This window comes from Anguilla anguilla, chromosome 8, assembly GCF_013347855.1.
Source record: "Anguilla anguilla isolate fAngAng1 chromosome 8, fAngAng1.pri, whole genome shotgun sequence".
Lineage (NCBI taxonomy): Eukaryota > Metazoa > Chordata > Actinopteri > Anguilliformes > Anguillidae > Anguilla > Anguilla anguilla.
Window position 1 is genome coordinate 13,297,395 of NC_049208.1, and position 19,407 is coordinate 13,316,801.

The 19,407-nt window shown below is 45.7% G+C and overlaps 1 protein-coding gene across 5 annotated transcripts in view; it reads right to left on the bottom strand.

The window, feature by feature from the left end:
• The window catches only part of LOC118234146 (catenin delta-2-like), a 178,390-nt gene that overhangs the window by 23,789 nt on the left and 135,194 nt on the right, over positions 1-19,407 (bottom strand). For 3 of the 5 annotated variants that reach the window (XM_035430526.1, XM_035430524.1, XM_035430528.1), the window contains 7 exons: positions 18,995-19,178; positions 12,735-12,852; positions 11,378-11,563; positions 8,585-8,758; positions 6,804-6,818; positions 6,052-6,202; positions 141-390 (listed from right to left, as the gene is read on the bottom strand). In XM_035430526.1, the coding sequence (XP_035286417.1) occupies positions 141-390; positions 6,052-6,202; positions 6,804-6,818; positions 8,585-8,758; positions 11,378-11,563; positions 12,735-12,852; positions 18,995-19,178 (1,078 nt within the window). The remainder of the gene's footprint in view (positions 1-140; positions 391-6,051; positions 6,203-6,803; positions 6,819-8,584; positions 8,759-11,377; positions 11,564-12,734; positions 12,853-18,994; positions 19,179-19,407) is intronic. The other 2 variants (XM_035430527.1, XM_035430525.1) reach the window with 1 other exon arrangement.

The window sequence follows — 19,407 nt, forward strand, 5'->3', positions numbered from 1 at the left end:
GCCCACCTCCCCCGACACCACCCGCCACCCCCCACCCCCCACTACACCCAATTTAGCAGCATGTTTAAAATGGCGATTGAGGATTTTTGGGGAGAGGGGACACCCTCGGACGCGTTCTCTGTGGAAGCAGGGGGACTCACTTGTCTCCTTTGCTGCGGGCGATGCCGATGAGCTTCTCGATGCCGCCGGCGTCGCGCAGCGCCTTGGTGTTCTCCATGTTCTTGGTGATGACCTCGTGCAGGGCACAGCAGATGGCGGTCACCGTGTCGTCGGACATGGCCTTGCTGGGGGCGCCGTTGGTGGTCGCCGCGGCGTTGCCACTGCCGCTGCTGCTGTTGTTGTTGTTGGTCCCAGGCAGGCGGTGCACCAGGTCGCGCATGGCGTACTTGCCTGAGAGGTCAGAGTTCAAGGGTCAGGGCGTTGGCAGGGGCAGGGGGAACACTGAGGAGCACGAGTTCTGTATTGAAGAGGCAAAGCCACAAAACTATCAAACCAATCTGTTCTTGTGCATTCTCACAGAGAGAGGACTACAGCATAAAACCGTCACGGTTGATTTGAAATGAATATGAAAGATGGATGCAAAGATCATTTAAACATTCATTCAATCCACACACTCAAGAAATTACTGTGCTTGTTTTTCGATTCTTGCACATAGCCTGATTTAATTATGAATTCATAACTCAAAAAGAGAAACTCATTACAGAGGATAAGGATCTAAACAAAGCTCCTTGGGCACCTAGCTCTGAGCTGTTTGTTACCAAAGGCATTGGTAATGACTGGTCCCTGGTGTTGCAGATTCGAGCCTTGGCTTTGTCCCCAGCTGAGTCCGTGGGAATAGAACAGAGTAAGCTGCTATCCACCAGGGCTAAGGCGAGTTTATGTCATCCAGGGTGCTCTGGTTACAGTGGCATTAGTTTCACCCAGTCAGGTTTCAGGTGCCCGCAGGCTAAAGGCCACCAGTAAAGGACAGTTGGGGGAGTTTATCAGCTCTGCCTCACTGGAAACAGACAGTTCCTGAATTTTCAGAAGTGAAAACTGATTTTTGAATTATAGACCAGAAAAAAGTATAAGGGATAAAAAAATTTTTTTTTTTTTTAAATAATAAAAAATATAGATATAATTGTGCACAAGGTAAGACATCACCTTGGAATTGTGGCTTTCACACTTTTTAAAATCCCAGAATTCTTAGGGAAAAAAGGCTACCAGATTACCAGCTTCATTTTTACTAAAGGAAGAAACACTCAAAGTCTATGAGGCACGGACTCCCTCATCACAGGGAACTAATACAATCAGCACCAAGGACAGCATCTGATTCTTATGGTGGAACAAACAGTCCTGCACAATCAGCACCAAGGAGAGCACCCCTGCCATATTATTATTATTTCATCTGGTTCACGGGGCCATACACTGCAGTCCAGTCACACATGAATTAGACAATAGAACAAAGGACACAAGTCTAAAGTATAAACAGCCCTATACCCTACGCCCCTGCAAATGTACAATAACATTTATCCACCATAACACATAAAGTGGTATATTTTATGAAAGGTCCAATAAGTAAATGCTAAAAGTAATGTTAATGCTAGTATTCATGTTATAGACACACAAGCACACACAGACACACACACACACACTTGCTCAGCTACTGTATTGGTAGAGCAGAACTGCATTTCTCAAAACATAAATATCTCCAAATTTCCATTTTCCACCGGTTGCTAAACTTAAAAGCACTCCTGCTGATGGTGCACGATGTGCATGCAGCCAGAAAGTGATGCAGTATTCCAGCTAGCGACGGTGAGGGATTGGTGAAACAGGGGGAGCACAAAGCTGACCTGCAGGAGGAATAATGCCTAGCCTTGTCCATTACAAAACAAATGGGAGAACAATCAACAGACTTTTCTCTACAAACACCTCCGCTGCACAAGATGTATCGACCATTCTTCTGTGTATTATTTAGGATGTGAAGCACCGCACTGAATGTCCGCAGTCTTTGTTTATTTATACGATTTTGAATGGGTGTTCTCAGACAGAACACTCCATGGTGCTAGACTGAATATTCTCTTACTGAGTTGTAAAGAACATCTCAAACCTGGTAGCCATAAACGTGACATCCCCACATATTAGATTCTTATCAGAAATTACATGGTACCCATAAATGTTACACCATCACATCTTTACTTACTTTAAGTTATTATCCGAAAATCAGACATACAAACAAAAACTAAACAATGCTCATCTAAATTTGTGACTTCAGTTTAAGGCGCAGTGATTCAACGAAGTTTGGACCACACAGTTTGCTTAAACATCAGTTTATTTCTCCACAATTTGGCATCGCTAGTTGTGTCTCTGTCTCTCGAATCAATAGTGTGCGCTCAACAGTGAGCCACTGACTATATCACACACCTCGGTCCACTGCAGGAGAGAGCTAGTGTCTTCTGAAGGTCTGTGATCATCTCTCACAGACAGCAGCTGGAAACCGTGAGCTCCTCCCGCATCACTGGGTGGTGTAATGCAGTGGAAATCCATGGAACCCTGGCCGCAACTTAAAGCCACTTAACACTTAATAGGATGAGGGTAATCCAGCCCTGCCAAAAATATATACCTTTCTATCACCAATGAGACTGTGAGAAAAGTGTTCTGTTGAACGGTTGATGTTTTTCATGCTTGAGAGAACACTATTGCACAAAAAAAGATTGAAGTTTTCTTTTTTGGAATAAGTTTTTGGGACAAAAGAACTAAGCATAGGTTTAATCTAAGTAACTTTGATTCTTAATCTTTTCAGCATTCTTGAATTTAGTCCACTGAACTTTCCGTGACTTTTATTTCTTTAGCTGGCAGATGACACTGGCTGGGGAATTTTAAAACTAACCTGGCAACCCTGTAGACCAGAGCTAACTGGATCAAAGAGAAAAAAAAGAGGAAACAAAGAAACAGACTTACCTAAATCAGAACTGCCTGTAAATGTTATACAGAACGGCAACAATAAAATAGGAGGCACGTTTGAAACTTCTCTGGTTGAGTATGTGGTTGCTTGGCTAACCCTGAGATGCACAGCAGCACTGTGTTTGCAGACACTTGTACACATAAGGGCTTTCAAAAAATCAGCACTAATCATGAGCCCCAAGCTGAACACCAACAAATATGTTTTACAAACTCTGTGACCGCTGCAGTGGGCAGTACCATTCTCGCAAAATGCACAAAATCGACGATCCAGAAGCCATGATCATACTAACGCTTCTTTGTACATTCACTCTCATATAGTATGTTTCTCTGGAAAAAGAGTCCCTGCCAAACGAATGCCATGCAATGTAAACCAACAATTAAGGATACAGTTTACAGCTCTAAATGGTCAAATTGAATTTCAGGCTCCCAATTAGACCCGTAAGGCTGAAGTGGACATTAGCACCAGCTTCAGCTCAATGAATTCAATGACCTCTACGGCTAGAAGGGAGTTGACTCCCACCCTCCCCTCCCCTCCCCCACAGAACAAGCGCCTGGGGTCCTGACAGCCAATACGGCTTTAATGGACTGCTGACACTCTAAAGGGGCATTAACAGCACCTCGGTTGCTCTCAGGCAATCTACACTCGAGCATCGTTCCTCATAACGTTTCTCGTGAAAAAATGCAGGCCAAGGACCAAGGAGAAAAAAAGAATGGAGAAAAGCAAACACGATAAAATAAAACAAGTAACTGGATGAAAACTGCGGTAAAAATGTGTGAAAATCCCATTAGTGTACAGACGTGCTTGGGACACGTCGCCACGTGGAGTTCAATGCTTTAATATCTCTGTCAATTACTTCCTTTAATGGCAGTCGAGGGGGAGGAGAGAAAAAAATCGCGAGAGCCGGCCTCCCGCGGAGAAAATCAGTCTTGTGTGGAACTGTGTGGTACAGAGAGGTGCAGAATGTGCTTGTTGTGTGGAACTGTGTGGTACAGAGAGGTGCAGAATGTGCTTGTTGTGTGGAACTGTGTGGTACAGAGAGGTGCAGAATGTGCTTGTTGTGTGGAACTGTGTGGTACAGAGAGGTGCAGAATGTGCTTGTTGTGTGGAACTGTGTGGTACAGAGAGGCTCAGAATGTGCTTGTTGTGTGGAACTGTGTGGTACAGAGAGGTGCAGAATGTGCTTGTTGTGTGGAACTGTGTGGTACAGAGAGGTGCAGAATGTGCTTGTCGTGTGGAACTGTGTGGTTGAGAGAGGTGCAGAATGTGCTTGTCGTGTGGAACTGTGTGGTACAGAGAGGTGCAGAATGTGCTTGTTGTGTGGAACTGTGTGGTACAGAGAGAGGTGCAGAATGTGCTTGTCGTGTGGAACTGTGTGGTACAGAGAGGTGCAGAATGTGCTTGTCGTGTGGAACTGTGTGGTTGAGAGAGGTGCAGAATGTGCTTGTTGTGTGGAACTGTGCGGTACAGAGAGGTGCAGAATGTGCTTGTTGTGTGGAACTGTGTGGTTGAGAGAGGTGCAGAATGTGCTTGTTGTGTGGAACTGTGTGGTACAGAGAGGTGCAGAATGTGCTTGTTGTGTGGAACTGTGTGGTACAGAGAGGCCCAGAATGTGCTTGTTGTGTGGAACTGTGTGGTTGAGAGAGGTGCAGAATGTGCTTGTTGTGTGGAACTGTGTGGTACAGAGAGGTGCAGAATGTGCTTGTTGTGTGGAACTGTGTGGTACAGAGAGGTGCAGAATGTGCTTGTTGTGTGGAACTGTGCGGTACAGAGAGGCGCAGAATGTGCTTCGAGCCTGCGGCTGTGCGCCGGGCCTCAAACAAATGCAGCGGGAGGGCCGGCTCGCGCTCTGACCCTCGCCGTGTTCCGTCTCCACTCTGCGGCCGCACCCTGGTTCATCTGCAGCGGTTCTGGCTGCTTGGGTAGCCCAGGCCTGTTTGCCAGACCCACCTCGTGGCTAAAATGGTGCAAAGACGGCTCTATCAGAGCTGGACGTTACATTGCTTTACCACACAGTGACAGGGGCACTGACTCTGAGTCGAAATGGAAGAGAAAGAGGCAAGAAAAACCAAAACCAACATGTCAATTCAACAAAAAATGGTAACATTATCATCTTAAATCCAAAAAGTGATTTTGACAATGGATAAAAGGGCTGTATGACAAAAATAAAAGACATTCATTTTCCAGAATTACTATATTTCCCACAAATTCCTGATGCAGCCATCTTATTTGGCTTTAAAAAATATTCTGACTGCACTGCACAAGCATTCGATTTCTGCATCATATGACACATTTAATTTCAGATGGGGTGGGGGAAGGTGTTGGTCGTCTAATTATGCTCTATATAAGCAGCATCATCTAATTACCAGTAACATAACCAACCCTATTTATAATTCCAAAACTTGCAATAACACTGCAGCCTCTCAAAGTTTCCCATTGGCACAGAAGCCGGCAAACAAAGACTGGAAGATTTAGTTGCCATGGAAACGCCAATGGCCCAACAGGAAACCAAGTTTATGAGGGAAAAAAAGATCAATAAGCCTGTTAGCAGTGTCATAAAGAGAACATTTCGAACAGACAAGCTGGTCTGTGCAAAAAACAACCACCCAGAACTGTCCTAAAAACAAATTTAAAAAGGAACAGAAGAAGTTTACAGTAATCTTGAAAGTCCTTGCCTCATAAAATATACCAAGGGGACCCTAGAGTTTTGGCTGCACACTGTGCCAAGACAGCACTGACAAAAAAAAGAAGGACTTCTGGTCACAGATTGCTTTAAAGGGCTGAATTCAACCACTTGTCACACAGACACACTGTAATTAAATCCTAAATATACCTTATTGGCTTTGATAATCCTCCCTGGCACTGGAACAAATTCCTCAACAGCACTGGTGTATTTCACAATAAGCGTAAAATCCAAAAGGCACATACTGTACTCTCCTCATAATGGCACTGCCCTAATGTGGCTGTGACTGGAGTGTGCTGGGGGAAGTCAGAAAAGGCTCCTGTGTTAGCCGTGTTCAGAGAGCTGGAGGCTTTTACACCCAGCGTCATTCACTCCGACAGAGACTGAGGAAGAGCGTGAGGAGCGCGAAGGGAGAACGGAAACCCACCGATGAGTTCCTTGTTCCTCACGTCCAAGGCCATGTTCCGCAAGGCCGTTGCCACGGCGCACACCACCCGGTCGTTGTCTATCCTTAAGAGCTCCACCAGGATAGGGAGGCCCTTCTCCTTCCTCACCGCCGCACGGATATACACAGACCACTGCCGAGGGAGGAAGAGAGAGAGAGCGAGAGAGAGAGAGAAAGAGAGAGAGAGAGGGAGAGAAAGGGAGAGAAAGGGAGAGAAAGGGGGAGAGAGAGAGAGAGAGAGGGAAAGGGAAAGAGATAGGGAGAGAGACCGGAAGATTGACAGAGGGGGGGATAGAGGGGGAGAGACAGGAAGGGAGAGAGTGGGAGAGAGAGATAAGGAGAGAGACAGAGGGAGTGACAGAGAGTGGGAGAGAGAGACAAAGAGAGGACAGAGGGAGAGACAGAGCCAGACAGAGAGATATATAGAGTACAGAGAGAGAGAATGTTTGAGAGACAGAAAGAGACAGGATAAGAAGAGGGGGCTTTTTAAAGTTTAGCGTTTTTTTCTAAACTGACTTTAAATCAAATCATCAAATAAACAAGCAGTATTTATCACTGTATTAAAAAGAAAACAAATGGGAAAAACTGAGAATAGATATAAAAATCTTAATAAATCTAAAAAATAAAACTGTCTGTCCTCTTCCAGTGCTCACACCACTGATTTAAGGCCTTTTTTGCAGGTTACTGATGAATTAAACTCTAGATCCTAATGTTCAGTTTAATTCTCTCCGTACATGTTTGTGTGACCACTGTGGAGGAGAGAGAGAGAGAGAGAGAGAGAGAGAAAGAGAGAGAGAGCAAGCAAGAGAGAGAGAAAGAGAGAAGAGAGAGAAGTAGAGTGAGAGAGTGTGTATGTGTGAGAGAGAGAGAAAGAGAGAGGGAGAGGAGGGAAAAGAAGGGCTGTTTCAGGTTCACTGTCTGATGACATTGAATCACATTGATTTTGGTCTAGAAAGTGGTACCTTCACCGAGCAGCATGGGTTAGGCCTTTCTGAAGTGACATACATTCCTACTGAAGCAAAACTACAGTTAAATCAAGTCTGAGACCCAGATCGGTTGCTATGTTTGTACTTGGTCTCTTGTGAGGCATCACAAGTTTTCCTCTATTTTTCCTAGTTTTTTTTTCCCAATTAAAGAGTTTGTAAATAAACACTGAACCATCCAGTGCACAGTCCTCAAATTAAATATAAGTCAAATATAAAAATAAATGATTACTATTCCAAGTAAATTATTGCATAAGCCTTTAAATATCTACCATGCTTCATTTAATGTAAGACAGGGCAAAGAGTAGGCAAGCAGGCCTTAGGCTATAGACAGTCTCTGTATTAGTGCAGCATAAATAGATAAAACTAATTTTATTAAGTTAATTAGGTTTTGCGGGCACAGAATAAGAAACCTGAATAATTAACGCACACTTGGTGCCCTTGCTTCTTTCAGCATTTAAGGAGGGAGAGAGAACGGCGAGATTTCCCAAAGCTTCCGGAACGCGGCTGTCCGGAGTGAAGGTCAGCTCTGTTTAACGCGCCGCGTGGACGCCAAGCTGAGGGGCGCTAAATTGGGAAAGAAAGCACAGGAATGGCACCTCCCCTGCTTGTCCGCATGTGACCGCTACCGAAGAACAGCCTCGTAGCGAGGCTCTTTGCAGGTAGGGAAAAAAAGAAACTCATTTATATTCACCTCGGAGCGATAAGGATCTATAACTCTATCACACGCGCCACGGAGGAATTCTCAGCAGCGGTGTGCAGACACAGCAGGGCCGGGGAGCGCCTGCAGGCCTGTTTTTTTGGGGTGACGTCACCGCCACAGAAAGGACAAGCTTGCGATTGGCCGACCGCTCGGGATGTGGGCTTTAAGCTGAGCCAACCGTGGTTCTACCGCACGCTTTGTTTCTCCCTCCGTCTTGCCCCGTGATCTATACATGAACACGCCTCACGCACATGAAAATGCAGTGACGTCATCACACGTGAAGGAGCAACCCTTAATATAGCTCATAAGAGCATCTGATGGGACTGACAAAACGCATGTACACAGATTTGAACATGCTAACACGCTGACAGATGTTTAAAGTGCACGCCTGGTCTTGAATGCCCTAAGGGTCTCAGCATCTGTTACAGTCCATATCCTTCTGATATTGCTAGAGATTTAATATAGATATAATGGCTATAACGGCTCTGTTGACTTATCTCACCCTACCTGGCCTGGTAAGCACAACGACCCCTCACCCAGAATTATTGGTGCCTAGGATGGGGTGGGGAAAAGGGGGGGGGGGGTGGGGTTGGCCAGGTTTCTCTCTGGGGGTGTAGACAGTGGAGAAAGCTGTGTTTCGTAGGGGTAATTTCTGGGTAGTTTCATACACTGTCATGAGGATCAGGCACAATTACCCCTGGAAATGAGCCATGTGACTCTTTCAGGGACCCATGTGACAGTACCATGCGATTCTTGCAGCAAGCCATGTGACCGTACCATATGACTATTTCAGCGAGCCATGTGACCGTACCATGTGACCAGAGCCTACCTTCCAGCTGCCGGCTGCCAGATTCTGCAGGGCACCAGCGGCTCCCTCCAGCGTGTCTGGGTTCGAGCACTCGGAGAGGAGGATGAGGTAGGGTTTGACGATGGAGGGGTGCCACAGCATCTGAATTCCTTTGGGGGGGTCTGCGGACTCGGGGAGGGGTCCCACACCGTCCCACTGGGGGAACACAGGAGAGACAAACTCAGCAGGCAGACAGGAAGAAACAATGCAATCCACGGACGCCTGTTTTAAGACAGGAATGAAAGGGACGTACTCCTCCTCTCATTATGCATTTCCTGTTTAACCGTGACTCACTGGCCTTGATTCAATCAACATTTGAAAAAGAAAATCTTAAGAAGGAAGTTGCGCTCACTTAAATCCATCGAGCAAAGCGAAGGAGAAACAGAAATTCTTGACTGGGGACAGAATGTTCTCAACCTCCGTAATGTTCCCGAACGTTCCCATCCCCGCTTCAGCCCAGCCGCCCATCAACAAGGAACAGCCACATTCTGCCACTGTAGCTGCTTGCGCTCAGCACGTCCCACAATCCTCCAGTCCTCGCGTAATGGCGGGGACCGCGGAGAGCGGGTTCGCGCGTTTTGCCGCTGCGACGGCTCAGCGTGATAGGGCGGTCTGAGTTTCGGAGTTTCTGACACGCGGCACGGAGGGAACTACAGACGCAAGCGGCAGCCCGCTTTCTCAGAGCCACACGCAGAGCCGTCTCTGCACACCCGCTCCCGACACGGCGTGCGTTCAAAATCCTTCCTCTTCCAGCTCCCGGAATATCCCACGAAAAAAGATTTCACTCCGCCTCTCCCAGGGTAAATAAAAATGCATTTTTCATGAGAACACAGCCCTAATGAGTCATGTGGTGGTGGCTGGACGGAAAATACAGGCCCGCTACTCACGCAGTATATAAAAAGCACCATGAGTACTCGCTCCTTACCATGAGAAATGGCCCAGTTCAGTCATAAAAGGATTGGAGAGCTTGCCGTGTTTTTTAAAGTTAAACAGCACAGAGCATGCTTCTCCAGACTACAGCACAGGGACCGCTGAGATCACCGTCTCCGTGTAATCTCGAGCGTCTCTTCAATAGCAACGGCACTGACGTGCCATGCAATTTAGGCTAGCGGAGGCAGCCTCTGAATGCTATCAGCCTATTGCCAAAAGAGTCGCTCCCATCGTGAGACTGTTCAACCCTGATAACAGCGAAAGCCCCATTTCCACAGCTGGTACAATGCATTTTATCTTCCTTTCGCTTACTTATGCATATGTTTATTCTTACTGGATGTGTGAATTCTGAGTCAATAATGTACTTGCGCGTGTTCAGGAGCAGAAGATTATGGGCTGGCTAACTGAAGCCAGGTCCCCCTATAACTGCGTATTATAATCTCTGGCCATTAAAGGTCTGTCATTAGGATGCCACAGGACTCTCCTGATTGGCTGATTCCTTTCCAAACACTTTTGTACTGTACTGCTATGAAAAAAAACAGTAAACCAGCAACAATACCAGTGTCTGGGATGCTTAATATTTCAGATGATGCTCTTTGGCAGGAGATAAGTCATTTTCATTTTTTCCCTTTTGGAAGCAAATCGAGGGATTGGGAGGGCGGAGGGAGGAGTGGTTTGTAAGATTTCTCCACCAGACAATTAGGACTGTTCACATCTTCCCCTCCCAAACAGAGGTATGATATGATGGTAGCCTCTGCCGGGGGGTTCAGATCTGTTGAATCTTTCAAGAGGAGTGCACTAGTAGACACTAAATCTGGGCCCAGGTGTCCCAGCTTAATGGTGCCTAATCGCTGTACGCCACGCTCGTTTGCGCCGCTGAAATATTCCAGCCGCCTTCTCCTGAGGTGCCTAAGGAGGATTCTATGAGGAAGTAAAGCCAGTGATAAAATGGCTCGTTTGCAACGTGCAGTCATGCTTTTGCGCACCTTTGTGCACATTTAGATCGAATTTAAAGTTTTGCTATTTTCTAACTTATTTTGAGTTTTTAACCAAGTTTTAGAGTCTTTTCTTTTCCTGGGAGTTATGTCGACATAAAGTACATCCCTGAGATTACTAAAAAGGCCTTAAAACCTGAATTACTTACTTTTTCATGCTTTTCACCCCTTTTGTCACAGTTTTAAATAGCCAATCAGGCTCATGCTGCAACACTCTGGTGTTGAATTGGAAGAGTGCAGACAAGGTTGCTTGCATAGCCATCGTAGGAAGACATTTCATGTGCAGCTCTACAGATGAACTGCAGGCTCCTCAGGTTCATGGTGAGACGCTGTTATTCCTGACTGAATCTCTCCTGTCTCTGGGTGACACCCCAGGCTTTTGAGTGCTGCCCTGCAGGTGTGCCAGCCACAGCTGGTCCAGATTTGATATCAAACCGTAGAGCTCATCCTTACACTAGAACGGTGCCTAAACAGGATGAGCCACCCACCCATCTTGCTTTTTGGTGTGTTCTGCAGCACCAAGAGCTTATGAATCGGCTTATGAATCAGCCTTTTCAGGGTCCTCTTTCTGTCCACTCACAGCTCAGTTCATTTGCAGCTATTTGTCAAAACTTACAGAATAAAAAAACATCACTGCAGTTCATTTGCAGCTATTTGTTAAAAACTTACAGAAAAAAAACATCCCCTCAGTTCATTTGCAGCTATTTGTAAAAAAAAGTCCTTCTTTCCATGTTAAAACAAACCCATGCGAAGGGGAACATCGGATATCTGTCAGCCATACTGTAATCCACCCCACCCCACCCCACCCCGCCACGCCCTATTCCGCCCTGCCAGCCCCCCCCCCCCCCACCTGATCCTGCGCCTTCTTCTTCTTCTTCTTCTTGCCCCAGCAGCCCGAGCTCTCGCCGTCCTTGCCGCCGGCATCCCCGCAGAGGAGGCCGTCCAGCTCGTCGGTGCCCATCTGCTGGCCCTGGGCCGTCTCTGCGGCCAGGCGGTAGGACAGGTTCCTCAGGATGCACACGCAGTTCTCTATGGTCTGCGGGGACAGAGCGCTGGCCAATCACAACACTGCGTTCGGCTCTGCCTGCCTGCACCCGTCGAAGGCAGAGCACATTTCTATCTCTCTCTCTCTCTCAGCGCTGCTGGATATTGTAAACGTGTCTGCATAAAATAGGTTCAATACACAATATTATACAGTAAATTATTTTTTAACTTTATTAGCTGTTCAAATAATACTGGAAATATCTCTCTTAGCTAAATAGCTTATTTGACATTTTAGGATGTGCAGTATCAATACACAGCATTCTCCCTGAGGTTTGTTGCTGTACTGTAAGCCTGAGCTTTCAAATCTGTTTTCCAGAGAATACTCAGTAGAGACCCAGTTGGAATACAGCCTTGAAAGAAATGAAAGTGAAGAAATGTGCCCTCCAGGCTGCCGTATATTATCCTCTTCCACTAAGAGCATTGTCCTGCTGGACAGAGTCCAGAGAGCGGCAAGCTAATCCAGGGAAACACTGAGGCATCAGGAAGATAAGGAAAATGGGTCAAATGAAGCCTTTTAAAGAGGAGGGGCCGTGTACAAATGAGGCCTCAGAGAGATTTGATTTTTTAGAGGTTTCTTTAATCTATCTATCTATCTATCTATCATCCATTTATTGATTTAATTATTTATTAAGCAGCAAGGTTTAACACAATTCAATATATTACCATAAAGCCCTTAAGTGGCAGGGAATTGTGGGTAAAATATAAGTGTTTTGTGTTGTGTACACAGGCTGTGCGGCACACTCAAAAGCATTCAGCTTCTTTGTGTTTTTATTTCAGAGCGAAGCCCAAGAACAGTTATAGAGTTGGAGTAGTTTCATGGCCCAAAGCCTTTTTAAGGCCTACCGAGACTCTGCTCTTGAACAAGGGCCTTGAAGCAGAGCTCTGAAGAAAGTTGCACTCTTCAAGCAATAAGAAGCTCTCTGTGTGTGCTGCAGCGGAACAAGACCTGGGCCTGCACAGTGCAATGCTGAGCGTCGGGTTCGATTCCCACACAAAGGGCACTGCCTAAGAGGGCCACTGTAGGAAGTAAAGTGGAGTGGCTTCGGAAGAACACCCAGCTGCATCAAATTAATAATGTCTAAAGCCGGCTGCGAGCCTCCATCTAGCAAATAAATAATGCAATACAATGGCTGGGGCTGCGGGCCAGCGTGGAGGCGGCGAACCTTGCTGTCGATCTCGCTGCTCCCCAGCGCGGTCTGGATGACGTAGAGCAGCGCGTCCGTCAGACCCTCGCACTCCCTCATGCGCCTCCGCGCCTCCTCGCCCGCCGAGCTGACGTTCCTGCGACAGAAGAGGGGCAGAGGGGGCAAAGGTCAGCGCACGCGACAAGAGGAGGGGCGGAGGGGGCAAAGGTCAGCGCACGCGGCAAAAGGAGGGGCGGAGGGAGCAGAGGTCAGCGCGCGCGCCCCTCTCCAGCCCCACTGTGGTCACACACCTTTCAGCATCGCACTGAATGTACAGTGTCCCTGCTCACTCTATTCTGACACTCACTGCTAGCCTGGCTTATTTGCTCTTGTTGTTTGTGTTCATATCAGCCACAAGTACTTTTGGAACATAAAAATTTGCCAATTACAAAAATAATGTTTATGTGTTTATCTATTTATACTTAGTGTTTATAGCATTTTTTCCCCCCTATTCTCACAGCAAAGCCCTTGCGACGTGCGGATCATTTAACGTTCACGGTCACGTTCGCACAAGAAAAGAGGAAGTGGTCAAGACCGTTTGGCATTACGGGTACAGTGGGCTGCTGAGGCTGCATACAAAAATCTACCTTTGATTTCTCTTCAGGAGCGACATCGCAAATCGATGGCGGAGCTCCATTTATTACGCGTAATAGGGCCGTGCGGAGGGAGAAAGCACTCACCTTCGCTGATAGAAAGGTAATAAGCCCTCGCCGCTAGCCCTGCTTTTTATTGCATTACCTTATGAATGGGAAACCCAGTTTGCACATATTGCGCTGCTTATGAAATGGGACACCAATATTCCTCAATGAAAAAAAATTCTATTTCTTTTATTATTTTGTGATATTGTTTTTTTTTTTTCTTCTTCCGTAAATTACTTTCTTTAAAAGATTTATAGAGTTCCACGCACGCCCAAGATTTCCTTGTCAGAAATGTTATTGATCACAGCTGCTGACTTTCACGGGATATATTGTTTGTAATACAATAGACGTCTTTTTTTCCTTCTGCTGAAAGACAGAACGTTCTTTTGGTTCTACAGACTTCATGCCCTTTGAAACTGCGACTTATTAGTACAACAAACCATGTGAACTTTCTTTTTAATAAGTATGCTTTGGTTAATAATATATATAACTGCGTAAAGGCACCAGTCCTGCTATGACACACACCAAGCTCACTGCACTGCACACAGAAGCACCCTATCACCGTTTATCATCTCTCATTTGACCCCCTAGCAGAATGCTGAACAGTACAAGATTACATTAGCTAATTTAATTGCTCAGAAGGCACCCTGATCCAGCATCACATGCAGCGGCTTAATTACATATATTATTCATTTGCAGCTGGATATTTACCAAAGCAATTCAGGTTATACAGAAAATCAATGACGGCAAAAGTGATAGCACAAATAAGCACTGTTGATGTGCAGGGAAATGGGCCATTGAAGCACAATCAGACACATTTCAGCTCACGTGTATCCTTCACTCTCCCTCCCTCCCCCCTTATCAATGCCATTACAATGACATCATGAGATATACTATTTCTCTCACACTGTACTTTCACCTTATCTTCACACTCTATTATGGACTGATTTAATTTCAGAACACTCAGGACTGATAAAACAAAATCAGCTGAGAAGCACAGAATGTTTGGCTTGGAAGCTGATCCACTGCAGCCACTCTCTATCAGATACAGTATGCACCTCATGTGGTATCTAAATAAGGCATCTATAATGCATTGACTTGGTTATGGTTTTTACAGTCACAGTCATTAAATCACATAAATTTATCAAAGCTGATAAAAAAAGACCAAGCAATTAAACCCATGAAATTAAAGGTACTTATTTATTTATTTATTTATTTATTTATTTATTTATGGTAGAAGGTAGCAAGCAAAACACCTTCATTTGACCCATCTACTGTACTTGAGTGCAATGCATTCAACCACTTTCACTGGGTTTTATGTTACACCTTACAGAAAGGCTAAAGCTAATGTTAAACTTAAACTGTACATAATATATATTAAAAACATAGGAGATGGCACTTGACCTATACCATGACAGTGCTTTCCATCGCATGCTACTCTGCCCCAATGATGAAACTATAGTTAAGCCAAACTGTGTTGCACCTGCTCAGTGATGCCAGTCCAGTACGTGCACACATAACAGCACTGAGTTACTGTGGTTCCCATGCAACATCAGTACGCATGAATGCCATATGCCTAAACCTTACTTTATTAACCTTAGTCTAATCTAGAAGGCTGTGGTAATAGGAAGTCCCATGTTGCTAGTGTGCCAAGCAAGGTTGATCTGTCAGACCATGCTGCCTCATGAATATTAACGAGGGGAGCCAATGGCAACAATTTTAGCGTCAGCAGCGCCAGAGGCACAACTCCCAGCATTTAGCAGAGCTGAATTACCAGCAAACAGAAGAGCCGCTTGTTCGCCTAGGCGACCAGGTGACCGGACTCAGCCGTCAGTCACGACAGAGCCCAGCCCTGCAGGAGCTGGCCCCGCCCCCCACGCAGCTGACCCCGCCCGTGAGGGATCACAGATTGCGTGCGGGCGCTGCGCTCGACCCCGGCGATGGCGGGCGAGGCGGACGGCGACACAGCAGGCTACGAGAGTCGGGCGAATCGTGCAGCAACGAGGAGCTGGCTCCTGCCCCATTAATATTCAGCCAGGCTTCCTGTTCTACTAACGACCCGTGAAATCCATTAATTATCATTCTGAGACCGGGGAGTCCTGCTCAGCCTTTTCTCATAAAGGCAGGCTGGCATAAATCAGCACATTTAAACCCCCCCAACACTCCTGTTCTTTTACCGGCAAAGTTTCATCTGCATTGAATTAAGACTAAAATAAAAGTGTGAGCTTTGATGGAGATTTTTCTAAAGACCTTTACAAATTGAGCAGCGCACGTATGGAGGGCTCAACGCTGTATTGTCTGAAATCTTAGGAATTCATTTTAAATAGGCTTTAATCAATTATTTTCTCACTTTCTTCGCTGTAACTTGGTGAATATGGCATACATTTAAAAATACAATAACTAAGCACATTTAGAGATATATGAAACAGTTGCGTGGAAATGGCACTGATGAATTTATTGGGTGGTACATACATCCAGGAAAGCCATAAGAAACATGGCTGCTAAAACAACAGGGTACAGCAAACCACCTGTTCTGTTGGTGGTATGCTAATCTGGCCTATGGTAAAACATGGACTGGTGAACAGCTATGGATTACAGTGTCTTGCTATCTCTATTGAATGACAAAACCAATAATGAGATTGCATTCCTCAGTAATCCCAGGCTTTGTCATCTTTTCTCAAAACTAGAAAGATGATAAATTCCTGCGTAGAACGGTAGAAAGGAGAGCTTTGATGTGGCAGGACGTTTGACATGTTCTCAGACATTTGACAGGATGCAGTCAAGTTTGAATCCTCAGTTGGATGGAAATGAAAAAGAATTCTAATGAGAATGTGCTACATTACCCAGTAAAACTAAGAGTTTAAGAAAATGTCAGACACAAATCTATTTTCATTTGTTCTAAATAAATGAGATAAAATGGATTTGCTTACTTTTCAAGTTATCTATTAAACCTAATTAAAATGGGATTCAGTCATGCATGTCACACGGCTTTTTTTTTCTGTAGCTATTATAAGATCAGTTTTCTTCTTCTAACTTTTCCCCAATAGGAATTTAAGCCTTTTAATGTGGGGTCAGCCTGGGAGACAGTTACCAGCGTGAGACACATCGACTCACGTCCTAACTGTAGCTCTTCTTGTATCTGTGCTATTCAAGTAATGCAATTAATTATGTTCATTTCCAGACCACTGCATTTCCTCAGGCCTCGTATAAGTAATGTGACAAAAATAAAACACCAAGGAATTCATTTCAGACAACCGTGCCTTTCCTATAATACCCTCAGAGGTATCTCTTGAAGAATTTTGGCAGATTTGGTCTGGTGATCTCCCCATAGGAGCAAAAAAGTTTGGGGAAATTTTCATCCAATCCTGTGCTACAGTTTTTTCTTCTTTTTTTTTTTCTCGATGTGTCCTAAACCTCTGGGAATCCCTGGTTGTAGCTCTAGCAAGTACCGTTTTATTGCAAATATACATTTGACTGGAACTGGGACCTAAAAATAAATGCAATGCAAAATGGGCACTTAATTTTGGTCTTTTGTGAAAGAAAAAAATATTGTGTTTAACTGTACTGTGTCTACTGTTCTTTAGATAGGGTGATAGATAACTCACCGTCCATATAAGAGATTATTCTGGTATACACACGTGACTTGACAATCATGGATTCATGCTTCAACAAACTTGCTACTAACATCAGCTGGGCTACTGATTAACACCGGGCTAGAACTTAACAACATTTATAGTAAATAATAAACAAATATACACTGGATCACAGCAAACAATCTTGTCATGAAATATGGCGTTTTTGCAGCGCGTGCACCTATACCAGCACAACTGGAGGACAGTTTCACAAAACGTATTCCTGTACAGAAGACTGCAGCGCTCCCCTGTCTGCCTGTCCCCATCCCATCAAGAGTGTGCGTGTGTTAAACATCACACCCACGGAGCAGTACCCTTAGAGCCACACCCCTCTGATCTTAACCGACGCCTTCCACTGCTCAGGGATTATTTAAATTGCCTTGCAATGCCATTCATCTCTGTCCAAAAGACACAGGGCGTGGGGGGATAAGACCTCTGCCCCCTACTGTTCGCAAGTATAAAAAGAGTGCACAATAACTAAAAAAATAAAAATGAAAGTGACTGAGGGCACTCCCAGAAGACACGAACACAGGAGCGCACTCGTTTGAGTGTGCTCTTCATCTGTTCTTTGGTGAGCGCTTTAAACTTGAGTTTATCTTCCTGTGCTTTTCAACTACCATCCGGAATAGCCAAAAAGAATTCAGAGGCTGAGGGAGGAAATGTGTGTTCAGCGTTCATTAAAATGAAACTACGGATTGTTTTACATTAAACAGTCTTCAGAGGTTCCCTCTAGCAAACTGTACCGGACCATTTTGTTCACATAATTGGTGTTAAGATACCATGGTTGCAGTTTGGGTATTTTGGATTAATATTTTCAACATTCTGAGTGAATGCGAGGGGATATTTTTTCTCCATTGAGGCCTTTATAAATGCGAATTATTTTCTTTCAGGCTGTGCACCTGCTTTTTCCACAGGTAGGTAGGGTAGGGGGAGCGTTAGGGGGAGGGGTAGGGGGGGTGCGGACCGGAGAAGGGAGTGCAGAGAGGGGGGTGGAGTCAGTACTGCAGAAACAACGGTTCAGTGGTTCTCGATGAGTTATTGAGCGCGCTCTGAGCCCTGGGAATGAGAGAACAGCACAAGCCAGGCATCCCTGAGCAGAATCGGTGATATTCGAGATCAGAAATGTGACTGAGAGACACGCGGCCTGTCTGCACGGCAGGCGTCGGCGGACCGGGAGAGTGTCCTTATTAAAAAAAGGGGACTACAAGTTTAAAGGATTCGCTTCTGTGCCAGGAGTGCGACTGCTCTTGCTAAATCCCTACAGCACAGGCAGGGCAGTGACAATGTGCTCATACACTGCCTCTCTGCTCTGGCTTTCTCTAGAATACGCTAGAGCTCGCTAAGGCATATGGTGGCAACCAGCAGATAGAACAGAATTTCCGCAATTATTTCAATTATATTAATATAGATTTAATTAAGCCATCTTATCATGTTGGCTGATTTTAACCCCTGACTGAGATAATGGCACTCCTGGCAGGATGACCAGTGATCTTTAGGAATGAGTTGCATCTATTACAATTATGTAATTAAATAATTGCCGCTTCCTATACACCCCCAGAGCCAGAACTTAAAGTATCCTTATGAGCAGCAGATGAGATGCATTGGCAGAGCAGGAAAGGTCATCAGAGCTGAGGGAGGGGCTTCGCATTAGGATGAGGTGGAAGGAATGTGAGTAGTGGGAATGTGAAAACCAGTACACTAGAGTAAGGGGTGGGGCACTAGCATAAAGGGAGGAGCAAAGGAGTGCAGTTGAGGTAGAGAAGCGGTGGGAAGACCAACACAGCACTGGAGAGAAAGGCGGAGCAGCGCAGTGGGCGGTGCAATGGGATAGGGGCGGAGCTAGTGCAGGGCTGCATTAGAACAGAGAAGAGGGATGAAAGCAGCTTCTGACAGTTAGAGGAAGGGAAGAAAGAGAGTGACAGGGAGAGTGAGAGAGACAGGGAGAGAGAGTGAGAGCGGCAGAGCTGACCTCAGGCATCCCGTGGCGTTGCGTAGGACCTGTGAGGAGTGCAGGTGCAGTTTTCGGTCCTCCCGGTGGGGCGAGGCCTCCCAGCCCGAGTGGGGGATGATCACGGTGTTGGTCAGCACCGCCAGGGCGTCCTGGATGATGGGCATCTTCAGGGCATCGCAGGAGGACAGGTTCCACAGCACACCTGCAGGGGGAGCCAGAGAGGCCAATGCTAAAGCTGGGCACTCAGGGGTAATGTGGTGAGTGACCGCCAGTGTAGAGCAGGGGTTTGGGAAATGGGACTATAACCAAGAGGTTGCAAGTTTGCATCCTGGCTGAATAGTTGCCATTATTGAGAATGGTGCTTAAGCTAAAGTACCGAAAGGGAAAAATTCATGTGTAAGACATGATAGCTAATAATGATGTTGATGTAC